Source organism: Arvicanthis niloticus, chromosome 21 (genome assembly GCF_011762505.2).
Source record: "Arvicanthis niloticus isolate mArvNil1 chromosome 21, mArvNil1.pat.X, whole genome shotgun sequence".
Lineage (NCBI taxonomy): Eukaryota > Metazoa > Chordata > Mammalia > Rodentia > Muridae > Arvicanthis > Arvicanthis niloticus.
This window is the reverse complement of record NC_047678.1, coordinates 23,103,719-23,121,853: the sequence shown is the minus strand read 5'-3', so window position 1 is coordinate 23,121,853 and position 18,135 is coordinate 23,103,719. Positions and strand designations below refer to the sequence as shown.

General features: G+C 43.3%; 1 protein-coding gene across 2 annotated transcripts in view; it reads right to left on the bottom strand.

Annotated features, from left to right (window-relative positions):
* Positions 1-18,135, bottom strand: part of Ryk (receptor like tyrosine kinase) — a 69,623-nt gene that overhangs the window by 25,004 nt on the left and 26,484 nt on the right. For both annotated transcript variants that reach the window (XM_034484208.2, XM_034484209.2), the window contains exons 3-7: positions 13,554-13,653; positions 11,960-12,094; positions 9,821-9,874; positions 7,380-7,524; positions 1,263-1,363 (exon numbers count right to left, since the gene is read on the bottom strand). In XM_034484208.2, the coding sequence (XP_034340099.1) occupies positions 1,263-1,363; positions 7,380-7,524; positions 9,821-9,874; positions 11,960-12,094; positions 13,554-13,653 (535 nt within the window). The remainder of the gene's footprint in view (positions 1-1,262; positions 1,364-7,379; positions 7,525-9,820; positions 9,875-11,959; positions 12,095-13,553; positions 13,654-18,135) is intronic.

Genomic DNA, 18,135 nt, shown 5'->3' with positions numbered 1-18,135 from the left:
TTAGAAAACCCACCACAGGGCACTCAGAGTGTGGTGGTTTGAATACAAATGAACCCCATAGGCTTATCAGTATATACTGAGTCTCCTGGGAGCTGCCGTGTTTGAAAAGATTAGAAGGACAAGGAGTGTGTCACTTGGAGGTATGGGGGTAGACCTTAAGGTTTCGAAAGCCACCCCCCCCACACACACACACACCCTATAGATCAGGATGTAACAACATGAGCAAAAAAAAAAAAAAAAAAAAAAAAAGGCCCAAAGAGCCACAGGTCAGGTCTTGACTTGGAAGGGCTGCTGATTACTTAGGATTTTGTAGGACATTAGCAGTATTCTTTGACCTGACATTCTCTTGGTAATAACATCAGATCAAGGCTGTCTTCCTCCCTGTCTTGGTCATTACTCTATTGCTACAAAGAGGCACCATTACCAAGGCAACTGTTATAAAAGAAAACATTTAATTAGGGTCTTGCTTACAGTTTTAGAAGGTTAGTCTATTCTCATCATGGCTGGGGGCATGCTAACTGATTCCCCACTATATCTAAATTATATTCCAATAATGACTACATTGTTACATGCATATTTTACATTGCACTGTATATAACTTGTCAGTTAAATATTTTTTTAAAAGAATTATTTTAGTTGGGCAGTGATAATACACAACTTTTATCCCAGCACTTAGAAGGCAGAGGAAGACAGATCTCTGAGTTTGAGGCCAGCCTGGTCTACAGAGCGAGTTCCAAGACAGCCAGGACTACACAGAGAAACCCTGTTTTAAAAAATCATAGACAGACAAAATTCCATGCATATAGCATATCAGTGGTAACCAGATTTTTATTAGGATTAGAAGACAGTGAAGGACTGGTGGGCAGCTCCTGACATAGTACAGCTGGCATGCTGGAGACCCTGGGTTCCATCTCCAATGTTCAATCAACCAATGTGAAGTCTCTATGTACCCCAGGAAAGTATTAGCTTATTCCATATAACTAACCTGAAAACCTTCAATTTAGATTTGTATTCAATTGATTTATTAGCTCTTTTAATAAAATTAACTATGGAAATCTCTCCAAAGCAAAAACTAGCTCTAGTAATTATTTTTACTTTAAATACCCCAATTTTTTTTATTCAATGATCTAAAAAACAAAAACCGAATATCAAACCAACTTTTACACAAGTTAGATGCTTGTACATTAATTCCACAAATACTCTAACCACAGACAGAGACCATACAGCTGTGCAAACAGCTTTAGAATTAAATTGACTCTTACTGGTGATGGGAGTTGCATTGTTGGGTGTATCAGCTCTCAGATACTGGGTCGTCTGGGTGGATGGCTGAGACAGCCCCTGGGAACTACTGCTGGCGCTGATGCTGCAAATAATTTGGAGACAGAAATACTTAATAAGTGAGCCTCAGTGAGAAATTTCTTTTCCATAAATATAAAATACATGTGGCTTTAAAAAGTTGATAGTTGACAATACAATAAATGCATGCAATTCTATCAGCGGTCCATATTGAATTCCTGAGGGATGTCACAACAGAGGGCATGTCGTCAGAGCAAAATTATTCAGAAGTGCAGGTAGAAGTGCTCAGAGAACAGTCCTGAACCTCACGCAAAGTATGTCAGGGAACTATGGCTCAGCTCTCTAGAAAAGACCCCATGTTGTTCAGTGGAACTGGCTTTCAGAAAAGGAGAAAAACAAGCTCATTTAAGCAATGGCCCAAATCAAACGGACCTCAGATGAAGCAGTCACAAACTAAATCAGTGTGCCACGCCCAATGGCGGGAAGCAGCATCTTCTCAGGCTCACTGTTTAATCATACACATGGCCACTCTTCACCTCCCCTAACCCCACTTTTAGAATTCATGGTTCTCAGAAATCTCTAGAACTTGAAACATCACATTACTCCGTAAGAGGCGCTCCTTTAGGTGGTGGGCTCAAATCCTGTCAATAGTTCCCAAGCATATTCTATCTTTTTAGTAGGTAGCAACCTTGTCCTAGGTCCCTTGGGTACATTTCTATCTCACTGGCCTATTCTTTTCATTTTGTAGCTGTGGGGAAGTAAAGCAGAGACACTCAGCACAAAGAGTAAAAACAGAAAGCCAGACAGAACTTCTGAAACCACAGAGGTGGTGGTGCCCAAGAGGTGCCCAGAGGCTCCAAGTTTATTACATATGAACAACCTTGTGACTGACTGCTCTTTGTACCTTATCACTGTAGTTTCAAACCCCAGTGATTACAACGAAACTGGTGACCAACTGCTATATAATCTGAACACTTACATGTGTATTTGTATTTTGCCAGTTTCAAGAGCCCAAAGACAAATGTAAGGACATAAAGTATCCAAGTAGTGAGTACTGGAGGCTCTATGGAGCCTTTTACCACTAACACAATTTAGAATGACCTACTATTATAGCTAAAGTACTGAGATGGAGCGTCCTCCAATAAACATTCGGAGAGCATGTATATACACAAGCCACTTTGCACAGCACAACCTCCATGTGAAATGCCTGTTCATTTAATGTGCCCTCAGCATGCCTTCCTTCCCTGGAGACGCTCACATTTCAGATTATTACTTCTTTCTGTTAGCTTGCAGTCAACTTTGTTTCCCAGCAACTTTGCTGAAGGGACTTTCAATTCAGAGAACGTTAACAAAGATTTGTCAGGCCATCATGTGGTCGGAGTTCTGGAAGTTATTAAATAGTGATTTATGTGAGTTTACATTTGTAGTTGGTCGTAAGCAAACGGAGAACATAAACCTGTACATCATAACTGCCCACATCACCAGCTGTGTGACATCACCAGCTGTGTGACATCACCAGCTGTGTGACATCACCAGCTGTGTGGCATCACCAGCTGTGTGACATCACCAGCTGTGTGGCATCACCAGCTGTGTGGCATCACCAGCTGTGTGGCATCACCAGCTGTGTGGCATCACCAGCTGTGTGGCATCACCAGCTGTGTGGCATCACCAGCTGTGTGGCATCACCAGCTGTGTGGCATCACCAGCTGTGTGACATCACCAGCTGTGTGGCATCACCAGCTGTGTGGCATCACCAGCTGTGTGACATCACCAGCTGTGTGGCTTAGGCAAACTGTTCAATCGTTCTGGAGCCTCCGACTCTGTTGGGACAGAGGAAGCATAAAGCTCCTCCCAACAGGAGTGCTACAGGGTTACACGGAAGATGTGTAAGTACATCACTGAGGGTACTGCTTGGCCCTCAGACACGCACTATAAAGTACTACTGTTTTACCATGAAGAATATTATGTATATGGTCTCCAAACTTAGAATGATAAGGACCTACAGGGTACATGTTTTTGCTGAGTACTTCGTGAAGATGTGACTAAAAGTCATACTTGTTAGAAGTCTGGTGTTCAGTGCAGAGGAGGGTTGTCTGGTTTGCATCTCAAAAGGGGAACAGATGAGGAACTCCTCCACAGAAGTGGAGTGAGAAAACCTACCTCACAGGATGTGAGGCTCAAACTTAGGATACATGTAAAAACTCAAATATTTCCTGCAAGCAACAATGTGTACGGATGAATAAACTTCCACAACTGAACAAACAGTAGGTGGTGCTCTTGTGTCAGCTAAAAATAATTAAGAGCAGTCAAGCTTTCTGGCTACTTATGTCAGATTTTCATTTCCTTAACAGACTCTGGGTAAATGAAAAATGAGCAAAGCAACAGTGGGGAAAGAAATTTTCTTTGGAACCAAAACACACTATTATAAGAAAAGCACGGACAGTCAGACAGCTCCTGACACCCACAAGAGGTAGGAAACAGATTAAAATGTATATTTACTAACATTTAATAGCTTATGACTAGTCTAAATAAAGTTGATTTTCATAAGCGAGAAAGCACCCAGATCTAGGATAAGCTAAGAATTTAAACAACAATCTTCAAAATAATAAATTCTTACTCTCTATTTTTAGTGAGTCATCTATGTATTTACTCAACAACTATTTATCAGGTGTCTATCACGTGACAGGTGGTGCTCTGGCTGATGAGGATACAGCACTGAATATAACGTAGTTTCTCATCCTCTGTTCCAGTTGGGACTTCTTGCTGAATGTCTCATCAAGGCAGATCACAAACTCCACGGGGACTGTTTAGTCCACCCTCTCCAACACCCACGCCTGTGCCCAGCACAGCCAGCCCAAATGGCCCGTGAGAGCCCAAAGCACAGTGGGTTAAATACTCGGTGAAAGAAGCCATACCCAAGGACTAAGAAGGCATGAACCAGGCAGAACGCTTGCTTCTGACTTCAGCTGCCGATACGTGATGAGAAGGGAACTGTTTAGTGTAGTAACTCACTTTTCTGCTTCTATTCATTCTTCACACACGCCTTTAGTACCATCACTCAGTAGCCAGAGGCAGGCTGATCTGAGTTCAAAGCTAGCCTGGTCTACAGAACAAATTCCAAGACAGTCAGGAATACAGAGAAACCCTGTCTCGAAGAAGAAAAAAGAAACTCTAAGACTCTGCATATTACTATGTATGCCAGTCTGTTAACAACAGTAAGGGTAAAACAAGTATGAAAAAGAAAAAACAAAAAACAAAAAACCCACACCACTCTAATAGTGAGGATAGTGAGATGCTAGAAAACAGTAAGTAGAAGAGAAAAAGAAAACTACTACCAAGTAACACATCTAAGCTTCCTATACTCAAGGAATGGATTTTCCAGTCACTAAGGGGGAGACCGCAGAGAGAGCAGCTACAGACCGATCTCTGCAGGAGACATACTCAGACCCTTCAGGACAGACTGACCTGGTGTAATGGACTACAGATCAATTTGCTGTGTTGTGAGAAAGGGAAAGCCACATGTGTGAATTCCATGTGTCCCTGTTGAGAGCATCTCAGACAACTACACTCTGCCTCCAAAGAAACTTTCTATGTAACAGAGCACTGGCTCTTCCCAAGAGTTCACAGCACCACAGACCTCCCCACTAAGCCTCCCAGGGAACAGAACCTGTCAGGCAGCAATCATTTTATGTAACTACAATACAGAAATGATAGAACGTAGCCCTCCAGCTTTGCACTGGTGTAATGTTACAATCCCACAAGTCATTGTCTTTACATCTGTCTCTGGGTCTTGATTACACAACCAGCAGATGTAGAGTATAGAGGAGCAGCAGGTGTCTCCAGTGCTATCAGAACACTGCATAGGAACCTGGTCACCACCATTAGCTTGCCTGATTTGTCATAAGCAACTGCCAGGAGAATGGGGAAGCCAGAAGAAACCAGGATTATCCACTGCATGACTCTGGGAATGAAATCGGCATGGCGGCACTCACTGCATGGATACGGCTGAGATCTACTACCACCTCTCTATCGTCCTTTCTTTAAAGCCCGCAATCCCTGCTTCACAGGTGAGAAGGCTGTGAAACACAACAGCTGGACATCAGATACACATGGCCTGGCCCCAGAGGCTAGCTCCTAACTACTAGGCTGTGCCCTGAAAACAAGCAATCATATAATTGCTTTTATTCAGACAATATCTAGGAACCTAGAGAGTTTGCTCATGAGTGCTCACTACTTAGCAGGAAGACACGCATGCTTCATGGAATCTACAAGTTACAGCACAATTTTGGCTTGTGTGAACTCATGGCCTTAACACACATACCAGCAGTCAAGGAAAACTCAACTCAATGGGCATCAGAACAGATGTCTGAGCTGAGTATAACAGTATGTGCCTGTTAGGGGATGGAGCAGAAGAATCAAAAGTTCAAGACCAGCCTGGGCCACATGAGGCCCTGCCTCAAAAAGCCAAAAGCACAAAGTGTAAAGTATGACTTCTGACCATCCTGCTCTTCAGTAGGTCTCGTCATTTATGTCAGTTCTCATAACTGTTTACAAAATGTCTATTACCACTCTTCTCCCCTCAACTGCTTCCAAATGCCAGTTCTTCCTCTGTAAAATCAATGAACTCCATTATCACACTGTACACCAAACATCCTGAAACAGCGTGCACTATCCTAATTAGCTAGCTGTCAACTTGACACAGCCTAGAGTCATATGAAGGAGTCTCAGTTGAGGAAGTGCCCAGATCAGATGGGCCTGTGGCTATGTAAATGAGATGTTTTGGTTAATGATGATGTGAGAGGGTCCAGCTTACCATGAGCTTCACCCCTAGGCAGGCGGACTTCAGTGTATAAGGAAGCAATGCAGTTGGCAGCCATGCCCCATGGTTCCTGCTCCAGGTTCCTGCCTTCCAGTTCCTACCTTGACTTCCCTTAGTGATAGACTGTGACCTGACAGTGTGAACTGAGATGAACCCGTTCCGCCTCCACAATGGTTTTGGTCAGTATTTTATCACAGCAAGAGAAGCAGGTTAGAGCGCCTGTGTGCACTCCACCATGTTCAAGGAAGGGAAGGAGCAGAGTGGAGACCAAGTCATGAGTACTGGATCCAACCAGCTCCCAGATCTTTTATAAAGGGAATGCTGACATCATGGCTCTACCTTACAGTGTTAGGACTGAGTTTAAGGAGAGAAGGCTCTCTCCTCCCTGCCTGGAAAAAGCTTGTATTTTAGTTGTGGAAAAGACGGTGATAGATCTGGAGTATAAATAATGGGTCTGGATTAGCGGAAAGTCCCATGGCCCCAGTATGAACAAAAACTCTGAAAGGGCAGAGTGAGGGATAAGGAATCACCTGACAAGTCGCACCTACGGATAAGCAAGACAGGTAGAAAGGCTTCAAAGTTCAAAGCTAAATACAATGCCTTTAGTCGATAAGGATTGTGGGTTATGAACACATATCTGCCATTCCATCTTTACCCCTCACTGCAGTCTGGCTATAATGCGTGTGACTCACCCAGGGTATGCCAGCACCTTCTGCATTCCCACACTACATTATACATACCACAATCATCAATTCTATACTATAATTATAGGTTGCCATCAAAGAACCTTGATACCGTGAGGAGTATCGTTAATCTTTATAATCCCAACACTTAGTGTAATTCTCTCCCCAGAGTGCCTCTACTCTGCCATACATTAGGATCGTCCAAGAAACCTTAAAGTGCAGCAGACAGTGAAGTGAGAAGTCGGGAGAGAAGGCAGGAGGGAGGGATGAAGGGAGGGATGAGGGAGTGTCTGAGGAAGTAGAAGGAAGGAGCAGTTTCAAGAAGGCAATCGGACTGGAGGTGAATCAGGGTAATGCACATAAAAACCGTATCTGACCTTTATTTCTCCCCAGGTTATAATCCCACCAACTTCAGAAGATGAAGATAAAACATAAAGGTAGTAATAACCAAGGCATCTGACTTCCTCTCTGGCTTGAGCTTCACCGCTCTCCCTCCTCCCCTGCCCAGTGTGCATGCATGTGGGTATGGGAGGGCACTCATGCACATGCAAGTAACATGTTTCCCAAAACATGTACACTACCTGTCATCCAGTTCAATCCTTTTCATACTATGAAGGTGCAAAACGGCTAATATTATTGCTACAAGAAATATTACTGCACAACAAACCCCTACACTGATATAAAACACACGCGTGGAAGTAGTTGGAGCTGCATGTACAGGATCATCTGAAACAAAAATAAGAAGCACATTAGGTTTTTAAACAAAGCTGATGGAGTGCTCGTGACCTAACATGGGGAAGTACCCTGTTCCTCACAAGAAGGCCTGAATTTCATCACACTCATCCTTTGATAAAACCAGATACCCGCAGTGCGACACACAAATTTTGGTGGTTTTGTTATAGTTTTTTAAAAAAAAGACTTTAAAATTTCCCAGTTAATAAGAACCACAGTCCCCCAAAAGTAGTATATACAAAATACCCCAGTACACAAGACACACAGCAGAGCTGTCCCACAGATGTTCTTCAGGAAAGCAATGTTCTAGAGCATATTTACAGAAACAGAGAGATGGAATGTACTGCCCAACACAGTAGCCACTTGTTATTTTGGCTATGTGGTATGCAAAACAACCTGAATAACTTCACTGTATTCTACTTTATACCATGTTAGTGTATTTACAGCCTCAAGGCTACACACACCTAATAGTCACCCTGCTGAGCAGACTGCACAGTTCTTTTCATCAATATTATTTTGCTTCTTTGGTTTTTTTTTAAAAAGGTTCTATTGATTAAATATGATTATACCCAGCTAGCATTATTTTAAGAAACACCACAGGAATAGAAAAAAAATTAAATACCAGTTATAAGAAGAGTTTAAAAGCAGGTTAAATAACACAAGAAGGTGTATACTTTGGCAAATTCTATGGGACAAAAAAGACAATTTGATCAGCTAATAAAGAAGTGGTGTGTCTGATGAACATAAAATGGTGTCTCTGATAGACAAAACGCACTATGTATAGGCTCCATTTAGATCCTGATTTTCAGGAAGGAAACTATAGAAAGATGGTTTGGCACAATTAGGTAAATTTGAACACAGACTAGATTGAAGAGGTTACTAAGGATTTACTGCAATTTTGCTATATGTGATAAAGTGTGTGTGTGTGTGTGTGTGTGTGTGTGTGTGTGTGTGTTGGGTAACCAGGGGCTTTTTAAGTGACCTACAGTGAAATACTTAGGGGAAAAATGATGTGATGTTTAGAATGTGCTTTAAAACACTAACTCCCTTAATCCATCAAACTTGGAAGTAGTAATGCATAGAAGGACACATGCGATAGTTACTGAAGACATAAATGTCCACCAATGCATGCTGACCTTCAGTGTACTTGCAACTTTCTCCTGAAAATATCATCTATTTCTATAAAGATCATTTGGTGCTAATGCTACCATAATGTGTTCATAAGAGAAAAAAGAAGCTTGTTGATAGTGTATAATATAATCAATACCACAAGTAAACAACTAAATCTAATTGGCCTAGCAATTTTTTTTTTCTCTGTGTGTTTAAATAATATATACCTGGGCTGGGAGTGTGGCTCAGTAGGTGTTTGCCTAGCATGTGTGAGGCCCTCAGTTCAATTCCCACCACTCCAGAGGTAGAGATAGGAGAATCAGAAACTCAAGGTCACTCTCAACAACATACAGATCTCCAGGCCAACCTGAACCAGAGTGTTCATCTGTCTGTCTGTCTCATCCTGTGTGTGTGTGTGTGTGTGTGTGTGTGTGTGTGTGTGTGTGCGCGTGCGCGCGCGCGTGAGCACAAGCTACGTATAGGTGTTTATGCGTGTGCACATGTATGCATAGACCAGAGGCTGTCATTCCGTATCTTCTTCTATCACTTCCTACCTTACCTGTTGAGACAGGATCTCTCACTGTACCTGGAGTACACTAGCTGGCTAGGCTGGCTGGTAGCAAACTTTGGAGATCTGCCTGACTCTGCCTCTCTACCACCTCCCACCTTCCATCCCCCACAGCGGAGCGTTACAGGAGTATACCACAGCACCTGCCTTTTACATGGGTGCTAGGAATCTCAACAAGTCTTTATGCTTGCATAGCAAGCACTTTACCAACTAAGTCATCTTACTATATCAAAGTAAAACATAGAATAAGGAAGGACATAAATTTTCACTTTCACATAGATAAAATCAGTTAGGGGCTGGGCCTAGGCCACACTTAAACACTCTGCTAATGGAGGTCTCACACATACTTTTTAATATCCTTTCCTTTATTGGGCCTGCCTGAGAAAAACCACAATATAAATTCTTGCTTCTAAAAGGTATTTGTTAGCTTGCTATAAAGTATGTTTAACTTTGAATTTCTCAAACTCTTCAAGGTCCTAACAGCTTCATTTGGTCTATGTATCCATCTGTATACAAACAGCATACTGACACTGGTACTGGACCAGGCTTTAGGCTTCACACAGTCATGCTACACACAGTCAGGGTGGAGAATGCTAACACAGTGACACTTACAAATAGTTCTGCTAGTGTTTCTGTCCAAGGCTGAAGTTTTTACTTCTTCAAGTTCTAGATTAAAAGAGAAATAAAAAGTACTTTAGAAGTTGCTTTCTGTGGCAATCCTTACATACTAACATACTTTCTGAACACTGCTTGAGCTAAGTCACAGCTGTTTGCATGATCACTAGAACTGCCGTCTCACCATCAGTGCAATCAGATTCCCAATGAGACAGGCTTCTGTGGTCAAGAGTGTGGGGAATCCCATAAACTTATACTGTCGTCATGGAAACTCACAGCACAACCAGCTGAGTGGACAGGCTCTAGAGTCCTAAACGAACGAAACTTCCTGACCCATAATTCTCACCTGTGAGATACAGAAGCTTCTCCTAGGGAGTAACAGCCCTTACTTAACATTCCACACAGCTCGGGTATGCTTACTAGTTTAGTTTTTTAAGTGCTATAGGCTAAGAAATCAGATAAACACAACAGAATCACACATTAAAGTAAGAGTCATGAACAAAAACCACACAATTTAAGTGGACAAAATATGACCACCAAATTAAGATGGTGATATACATTAAATCTAAAATGGGATGGTTTCCAAAAGTCAGGCATGGTGGTGCACACCTTAGTCTCAGCTACCTGGAAGCTGAGGCAGGAGTAACACAAGTTCAAGGCTTGACTAGGTTACATAGTGAGTTCAAAACCAGCTTGGGTAACTTAGCAAAACCCTGTTTCAAAATAAAAATTCTAAAATAAGAGTTTTGGATATATTTCAATGGTAAAGCACTCTCCTAGCACACCTTTGGTCTAACCCTAGCATTAACCCACCCTTCCTCCCTCCATCATCCATCCATCCATCCATCCATCCATCCATCCATCCATCATCCATCCAACCATCCATCCATCCATCCATCCATCCATCCATCCATCCATCCATCTCTCTATCCTCTATCCTTCCCTCCGGGTCACTCAGACTTTTTGAAAACATACCACCTGAAATTGGTGTAAGAATACACAGGTTTAGTGCATGCAAAGTGTATAGATCATGGGAAGCATTCACTGAGTTTACAGTTTGTTTTGTTTCTATCTTAAACAGCAAACAATTCTATGTATTTGTAAATTCTGGAAATTTTATCTCTGGACTACATGGAGATTAGATAACCTTTAAGAATCTTTATTTTTTTTTTGGGGGGGGGCGGGTACGAGACAGGGTTCCTCTGTGTTGTCCTGGCTATCCTGGAACTCACTCTGTAGACCAGACTGGCCTCGAACTCAGAAATCTGCCTGCCTCTGCCTCCCAAGTGCTGGGATCAAAGGCGTGCGCCACCACTGCCTGGCAACCTTTAAGAATCTTAAAATTGGAGCTAGAAAGATGGCTCAGTAGTTAAGAGCACTGACTACTCTTCCAAAGGTCCTGAGTTCAATTCCTAGCAAGTACATGGTGGCTCACAACCATCTGTACTGGGATCTGATGCCCTCTTCTGGTGTATCTGAAGACAGCTACAGTGTAGTCATATACATAAAATATTTAAGTCTTAAAAAAAAAATCTTACACTTCAAAACTTAGCCTTGGTGTTCTAGAACTCAATAGTATCTATGGTGATTTCCTGGGTAATAAATAATTCAAACCCTAATTATTAAGTGGCCATATGTGGCTTTCTAATTCTGGACTAAGTTTCATCCCCTTTAAAGCTTCTCTGAAACAGCATCATCCACATTTCACAAACAAGAACCTCAGCCATACAGAGGTACACGTTTCCCCCATCCTGAAAACAGCAGAGATGGTTCAACCTAGGCCCATGTGACCCCAACACAAAGGTCCTGCACAGCGCAAGGCCATCAAGCAAATGCTCAGCTTTGTGTCCCTGTGTGTCTGTCTGTGTGCCTGTGAGGTTTGTCTCCCTTCTTTACCTTTCACCCACACAGGCACCACTCCCACTCCTGACGGAAACACCCACATAACTCTGAGAGTCAGAGGCTGAGTGGGATCCACTCTACGCTCTGTGGCGCTCACCTCAGAGTTTCATCCACTGATATACGTTGCTTTTCTCACAACTATAATCAAGACATGGTCCTGATTAAATATCTATACAGATAACAGCCTTCTACTTCTATCTACATGATACACATTTTGTTAAATAAATTCCTTACTTTTGTAGCACATTTTCCTTCGTTTAAAATTTAAAACTGTAAAATTTTTTGAAGAATTTACTGTCAGATTGAGCTGCATCAGTATCATAACTTCAGAGTCTACTTTGCCAGTACAAGAAAGCTCGACCCGAAACACTGTTTAAAAGAGAAACAAGAGAAAGTACTTTAGTGTCCTAAAAATCAGAATCAATACCATACAACATTTTCACTTATTTCTGCTCAAATAAAATAGACAAGCACATCTTAATGAGTGGACTGGACAGAAGCTTCAGAGACCCCCTCCGCCAGGGCTCTGGACGTCTGTACTTCATTCACTGTAGATCCAGAGGAGGACGGAAGGAGAAGGCAAGACACAGATGAAGGGACAGGTTCTTCCAAGCCTGTCCTATGATTTTTTTTAATCTACCAATTTGTCTTCTATGTTCTGCTTTTCAACATACTGAAGCTACTGAATCATAAGACAAACTCTGCTGATCTTACCAGTCTCATCAGCAACAGTAACAGAATTACACCAAAGAAGGAGAGACTATGCAGTACCAAATGCATTTATATATTTCTCCCAGCAATGTAAAGGATGTAAATGTCAAGGAGGATGTACAGAATAAAGCATGTCGTCATCATATTCCTAAGGCGGGGAAAGCCTTTCCTGTTGTTCGGCTAACAAAATGTGGGAACACCAAAGACACACTGAACTGAATGCCAGGAGAGTTCCTGTTGGGCTTAGAGCTACGCCATTACAGATGGCCAAATATATACATTAACACACCACCAATAACAAATATATCCACAGTATGAACAGACAGGTGTATGACATGTTTGAAAGTATCCTCTATGGAAAATGTATATGTATATTTAGGAACCACATTTAAAAATTGTCTCATTCAAAAAGAGTAATCACTAAGAAGTACCCTAGGAAATAAAGACAATGTTACTGGGGAAATTATAATAAACCTCTAAACAAAGCTAACACGTTCTTGGCTATGAATTAAAAACAACACTGCCCTTCTAAACAGGATTAGCTTCTAAAGGTGTACCTAGGAACACTTTGTCTTTTAGTTTAGGATTCCTTTCAAATTTCAAAGATATTTCACCATCTATGAGTAGTGGATTAGAGATTTAGACATTTCTGTAACTCCTGCTGACCCACAAAAAGTAACCAGCCCCCAGCTCTGTCTTAAAGCCTAGCTGAACTTGTACCAATAAGAATGGTGAATAAAACTGCCAAGAAAAGCCTTACAACATGCTATATGTAGCTCATCCTTTCTTTAAATATAAATAAATAATAAAGATGACAATAATAATAATAACCACCCATCTACTTCCCCAACCTCTGTTCCCCACCCCCGGGATCGTTGAGCTTTTCTGCACTGCTTAGTTTTATCAACTTGACACAAAGGAGAGTCACCTGAGATTGGAATTTCCAACTAAGGAGCTGCCTCCATCAGACTGGCCAGGCATGTCTGTGGGGCAGGCACTCTCTTGATTAATGACTGATATGGAAGGGCCCGGCACTCAGCGGACTGTCCTTGCAGGGATAGGATGCAGACGGCTGAAAGCAGCACACTAAGTGCTAAGTCCATCTTTCTTGGCTCACCTGATAAAGTGCGTGGGACCTCCCCTTGAGCAGAAATATTGACCTGGGGCATGCCCATAGCTACAAAGTTGTCTACTTGGAATCCCAGCTTATATTCAACCTGTAAAATGAAGAGAGATAAAACATTATACCTGTGACAACAGAAAAGGACTTCACTAATGAGTTCATTACTAAGCAGTATGAAAGCTATCCACAGGTGGAAAAAAAGTCACTATCAAAAAGATTCCAAAGAGCAGGCCTTTAATCCTAGCAGTCACCAGTGAGCAGTAGGTGGATCTCTGTGAGTTTGAGGCCAGTGTGGTTTATATAGTAAGTTTGAGATCAACCTGGGCTACAAAGTGAAACCCTGTCTCAAAAATAAATAAATAAAAATAATAAAACTGAAATCATGCTAGGAATTTTCAACCAGATAGAAATTCAACCTGAAGGCTACTACTGTCCATTTGGTATCTAGAACGAGACCACCCTTTGACCTAAAATCAACAATCTGTTACCCTGGAGAGGAAGCATTCAATCTCTTAGTTCATCACAACACCATGGCTGCCACCAAGAGGTGCTAGAGAGCTATCACTAAGGTACCCTGGGCTTTCCAGCACTAAAACCTCAAGAGGATACACTGACTGTAAGGTATGGTGTAGTACCTCTGTACAGGAGCACAAGGCAGGCAGGGAGGGAGGGAGGGAGGGAGGGAGGGAGGGAGGGAGGGAGGGAGGGAGGGAGAGGGAGAGAGAGAGAGAGAGAGAGAGAGAGAGAGAGAGAGAGAGAGAGAGAGAGACAGGCAGGCAGGCATGGAATCTGGAGCCAAGAGGCCATGTGACCTGCACACATGAGCAACTTTCCCAAGCTTCAGCCTTTAGAAAGTGAGGCCCACACAACATGAGGAGCAGAAGTGCTGACTGACCCAACAGGCCTGTGACACTGGCTCGGGACTCTCAGCTCACTGTGGGCCCAGTGGCCTCAGCAACCTCTCCCACTGGCAAGCTGCACTTCTTTGTGGTCATTAGCCTCCTGTCAACCCCAGGGATTTGCACACAAACCCTCCTGAGCTGTCAACACTGGTGTGCTCAGTTTTGTTCCCGGTGTGAGGAACCTCACCTACATAGCCTCTCACACCCTCATCTCCCTCAATGTGGCTTTGCCCTCAGGCATCCTCTTCTTGCTCATGTCCACTTTCTACATCTGAGCACTGGGCCTACATGTGGGGTCAGTATCCTAAAGCTCTAAGACCCTCTCTAGACGTCCTGAGTAAAATCAGCCCCTATACTCTGAAGCTCACTTCTACTCAGGCCATCCACATGTCACACACAAGACTCTACAGAGGTTTTGAAGGCTGGTCCATTCCATCTCCTCCAATCTTTCTGTTAACTTTGAAATTCCGTGTTCATTCTGACATACCACTCAATTTCTCCATGTCCAAAACAGATACAAATATTCTGTCTGTTCCATCCAAGACCCCAGCACTGCCTCTGACCACCCACCTCTGGTCCCTACAAAAGCAGTTCTTTGTGTTCACTACTCTAAGTCAGACAACATTTATGAGGCATGTTTATGAGGCAAGGGCTGAGCTTGTAGAGAGGGAAAGCAGTAGTCAATTAAACGACTTCCTTCCTTCCCCGCACAGCCAGGGGCCTGGTCTCATGTTCCCACAGCCTGTGCCCCAGCAGGGACATCACTGACAGTCATTCTGACACCTTTTCAGCTGGTTCACTCCGTCTTCTTCACACTGGGATGGCAGTGCCTGCAGCCCCAGGGCCCTTGGCTCAGCTTGCTGGTAAGATGATACACACATGACTTCTCAGTCCTATACTCAATGGCTGCTCTTCTTCAACCTCACCCATGGTCCTCACTGATGCACCGTATGCTACCTGCCGGCTTCTTCACTTCCAGGCAAAACTCTTGCTCCTTTCAGCTAGCATGCAGGAATCTTGTTTGTCCTTCCCAGCATCAGGCAGGTTTACCCAAGGATAAACCCTTCAACTTGTCTCTTGCTCTCCTTTTCCTCCAACTACCTACTAGGCATACCCATCTGGTAACCTCCAATGTTGAAGTTGTAGGGTTACCAGATAGAGCTGAACTTATCTGATTGCCAAACTCCTCTCACAGATAAAGACAAGCACCTCAGTGGGACACTTACTGTCTGTGGGTTCCCACATACATGTAGGAGCCTCCTCTCATATGTAGACAGGCACCCCACTGGCACACTGTATGTTCCAAGTTAACAAACACCCTGGAGCCAGGATTTCTTACCTAGAAAGTGAGTCACTTGATGCCACATCCAGTTCCCCCCTCCAGTCCCTGCCTCCTGCCTGGGAATCTACCACATGGGCTCGGCTGCTTCTCTCCAGAACCCATCATGCTGTCAGTTTCTAATGTTAGGGCCTGAGCTGTGCTTGAGGCCCATATCATCTTGCTGCCTCTCTGTCTGTCCATGGCATTAATGTTTTCCCAGAAGCTCCTTACTCCCCAGCTATGCCCCTCAGTGTCCCTCCTGAGCATCTCCTATAACCTTTCAGCCTCCTTTACTAAGTCTTCAGTTATTACAAGCAGAGGAATCGCTGTGCAGGGACCAAAGCTAGGAAAGCAAAGACTGGGTACAGCCAACAAGTCAGAGGTCTCTGACGGCAGAGCTGAGGGCAAGGGACAAGAGCAATGGCAGGGTCTTCTCAGTCTAACTACAGGAGGGGGAGAACAGGGTCATCTCAGTCTAACCACAGGAGGGGGAGAACGGGGTCTTCTCAGTCTAACCACAGGAGGGGGAGAACAGGGTCATCTCAGTCTAACCACAGGAGGGGGAGAACAGGGTCTTCTCAGTCTAACCACAGGAGGAGGAGAACAGGGTCTTCTCAGTCTAACCACAGGAGGGGGAGAACAGGGTCTTCTCAGTTTAACCACAGGAGAGGGAGAACAGGAAGGAATGATGTTGTAAGTGGAGGCGGTAAAACAAGGAGCGGAACACAGGCAAAGGTGGCATCAAGGCTGAGGGAAGGACTGAGAAAATCAGCAGTGGCTTAGAGAAACCCACAGTAAGAAGCATGAAAGACTTTGCCTAAGACTTCCTTTTGACATACAAATGAACACAGGAAGCATCAGAAGGCAGCTTTCTCCTCACACTGGTGTCCTTAGGATACCTGTTTTTTAAATGTAGTTTTTGGAGTCAGAAAAAAACCTGCCAATCATTGAAATACAATTTTCTCTACTTTGGCATGTACTGATCTGTAAGGAATGCCATTTGTCAATCACCTTTGAAGAAACAGATCTATTTAGAAATTACACCACAGCCTACCCCTACCCCCCAAAAAGCAACTCTGCACAGCAGTTGTTTATCAGAAAATAAATGAGCCAAAATACTTCAGAAAAGTAACTACAGAAAATATAAATATTTGAATAAGCTAAAAAATAAACACGTTTGGTATTTTTCCTTACTTGGAACACATGGCTGTGTGAATAGGCAGATGATGAACACAGCCATCTCCTTCTGGAACATATCTAAAGTGAATGTGCTTGCCTACAGTCAACGGCCTTTTCATTTCTCTGAAATTGCCAGAACTGCCTTTCTCACAGCTACTTCACTCCACTGGGACACAGCAGGCTGGCCCCCAGAGGCAGCTGCTGGAGCTCTGACAAGCTCCCCACAGAATCTCCTGGATGGAGACCAAGGAGAGTGGGTGGTGGGAGTCTTCTGCCACGTCCTACCATGCCTCTGCCTTTTGGTTATCTAGAATATCTACTGACACTTAACAGACATAGTTGCATGTTTTTTCTTGAACACTGGGGAATGTTCTGGAACATACAAGAAACTAATTATCTGTTAAGACCGCCTAGTAGTCTACTCTTGTGAGAGAATCAATACCAGAGTTCTCCTCCCATCTTAAAATACAATTAACACATTCTCAACCACTCAGTGAGGCACGCATGACATAGATGTTAAGAAAAGACACACACAGCTCCAGCCGCAGAGGGAACTGAAATCTTTGGCAAGACCAGTCACGTAAACACTGGAGAATTCTACCAGCAAAAGCTTTGATGTGGAAAAACTGATGTTAAAATATCTGCACTGTTGAAGTGATACACTGGGGAGTCTGGAGATCCTCGGAAGCAAGTATTTCATCTTCTGGCAAGAGCTCAAACAGCCCAAACAGAGATCCTGACAGAGTGTTAGAAATTGAGAGAGACAGCCTTCCTTCTGAAGTCTGACTGTATCTCAGAATCAAGTGATAAGAGACCGAAACTTACTACTCCTGCCTTCTCGGGTGACTGCCATATCAGCTCACCCCTAGCACCCGTTTCTTCAGCCTCCAGACTCACTAAGCAAATCCTTCCCAAACCTGGATTGAGGTTTCCTCTTGTAGGAAATGACCAGGGTACAACTATGCAAGAAAATATGATACAGTTATTTGAAGGGGGAAACACACAAAGCAATACCAAGGAACAAGGACCAGTGCCCCTCTACCAGGACACACTGCTTACAACTCTGCACTACACAAAAGCAGGAAGCACTTAGGTATATATGTACACACTGCACACACATGCACTACCTTTCTTTAGGAGACAAGAATCAGACAGCAATGCCTGATGAGGACAG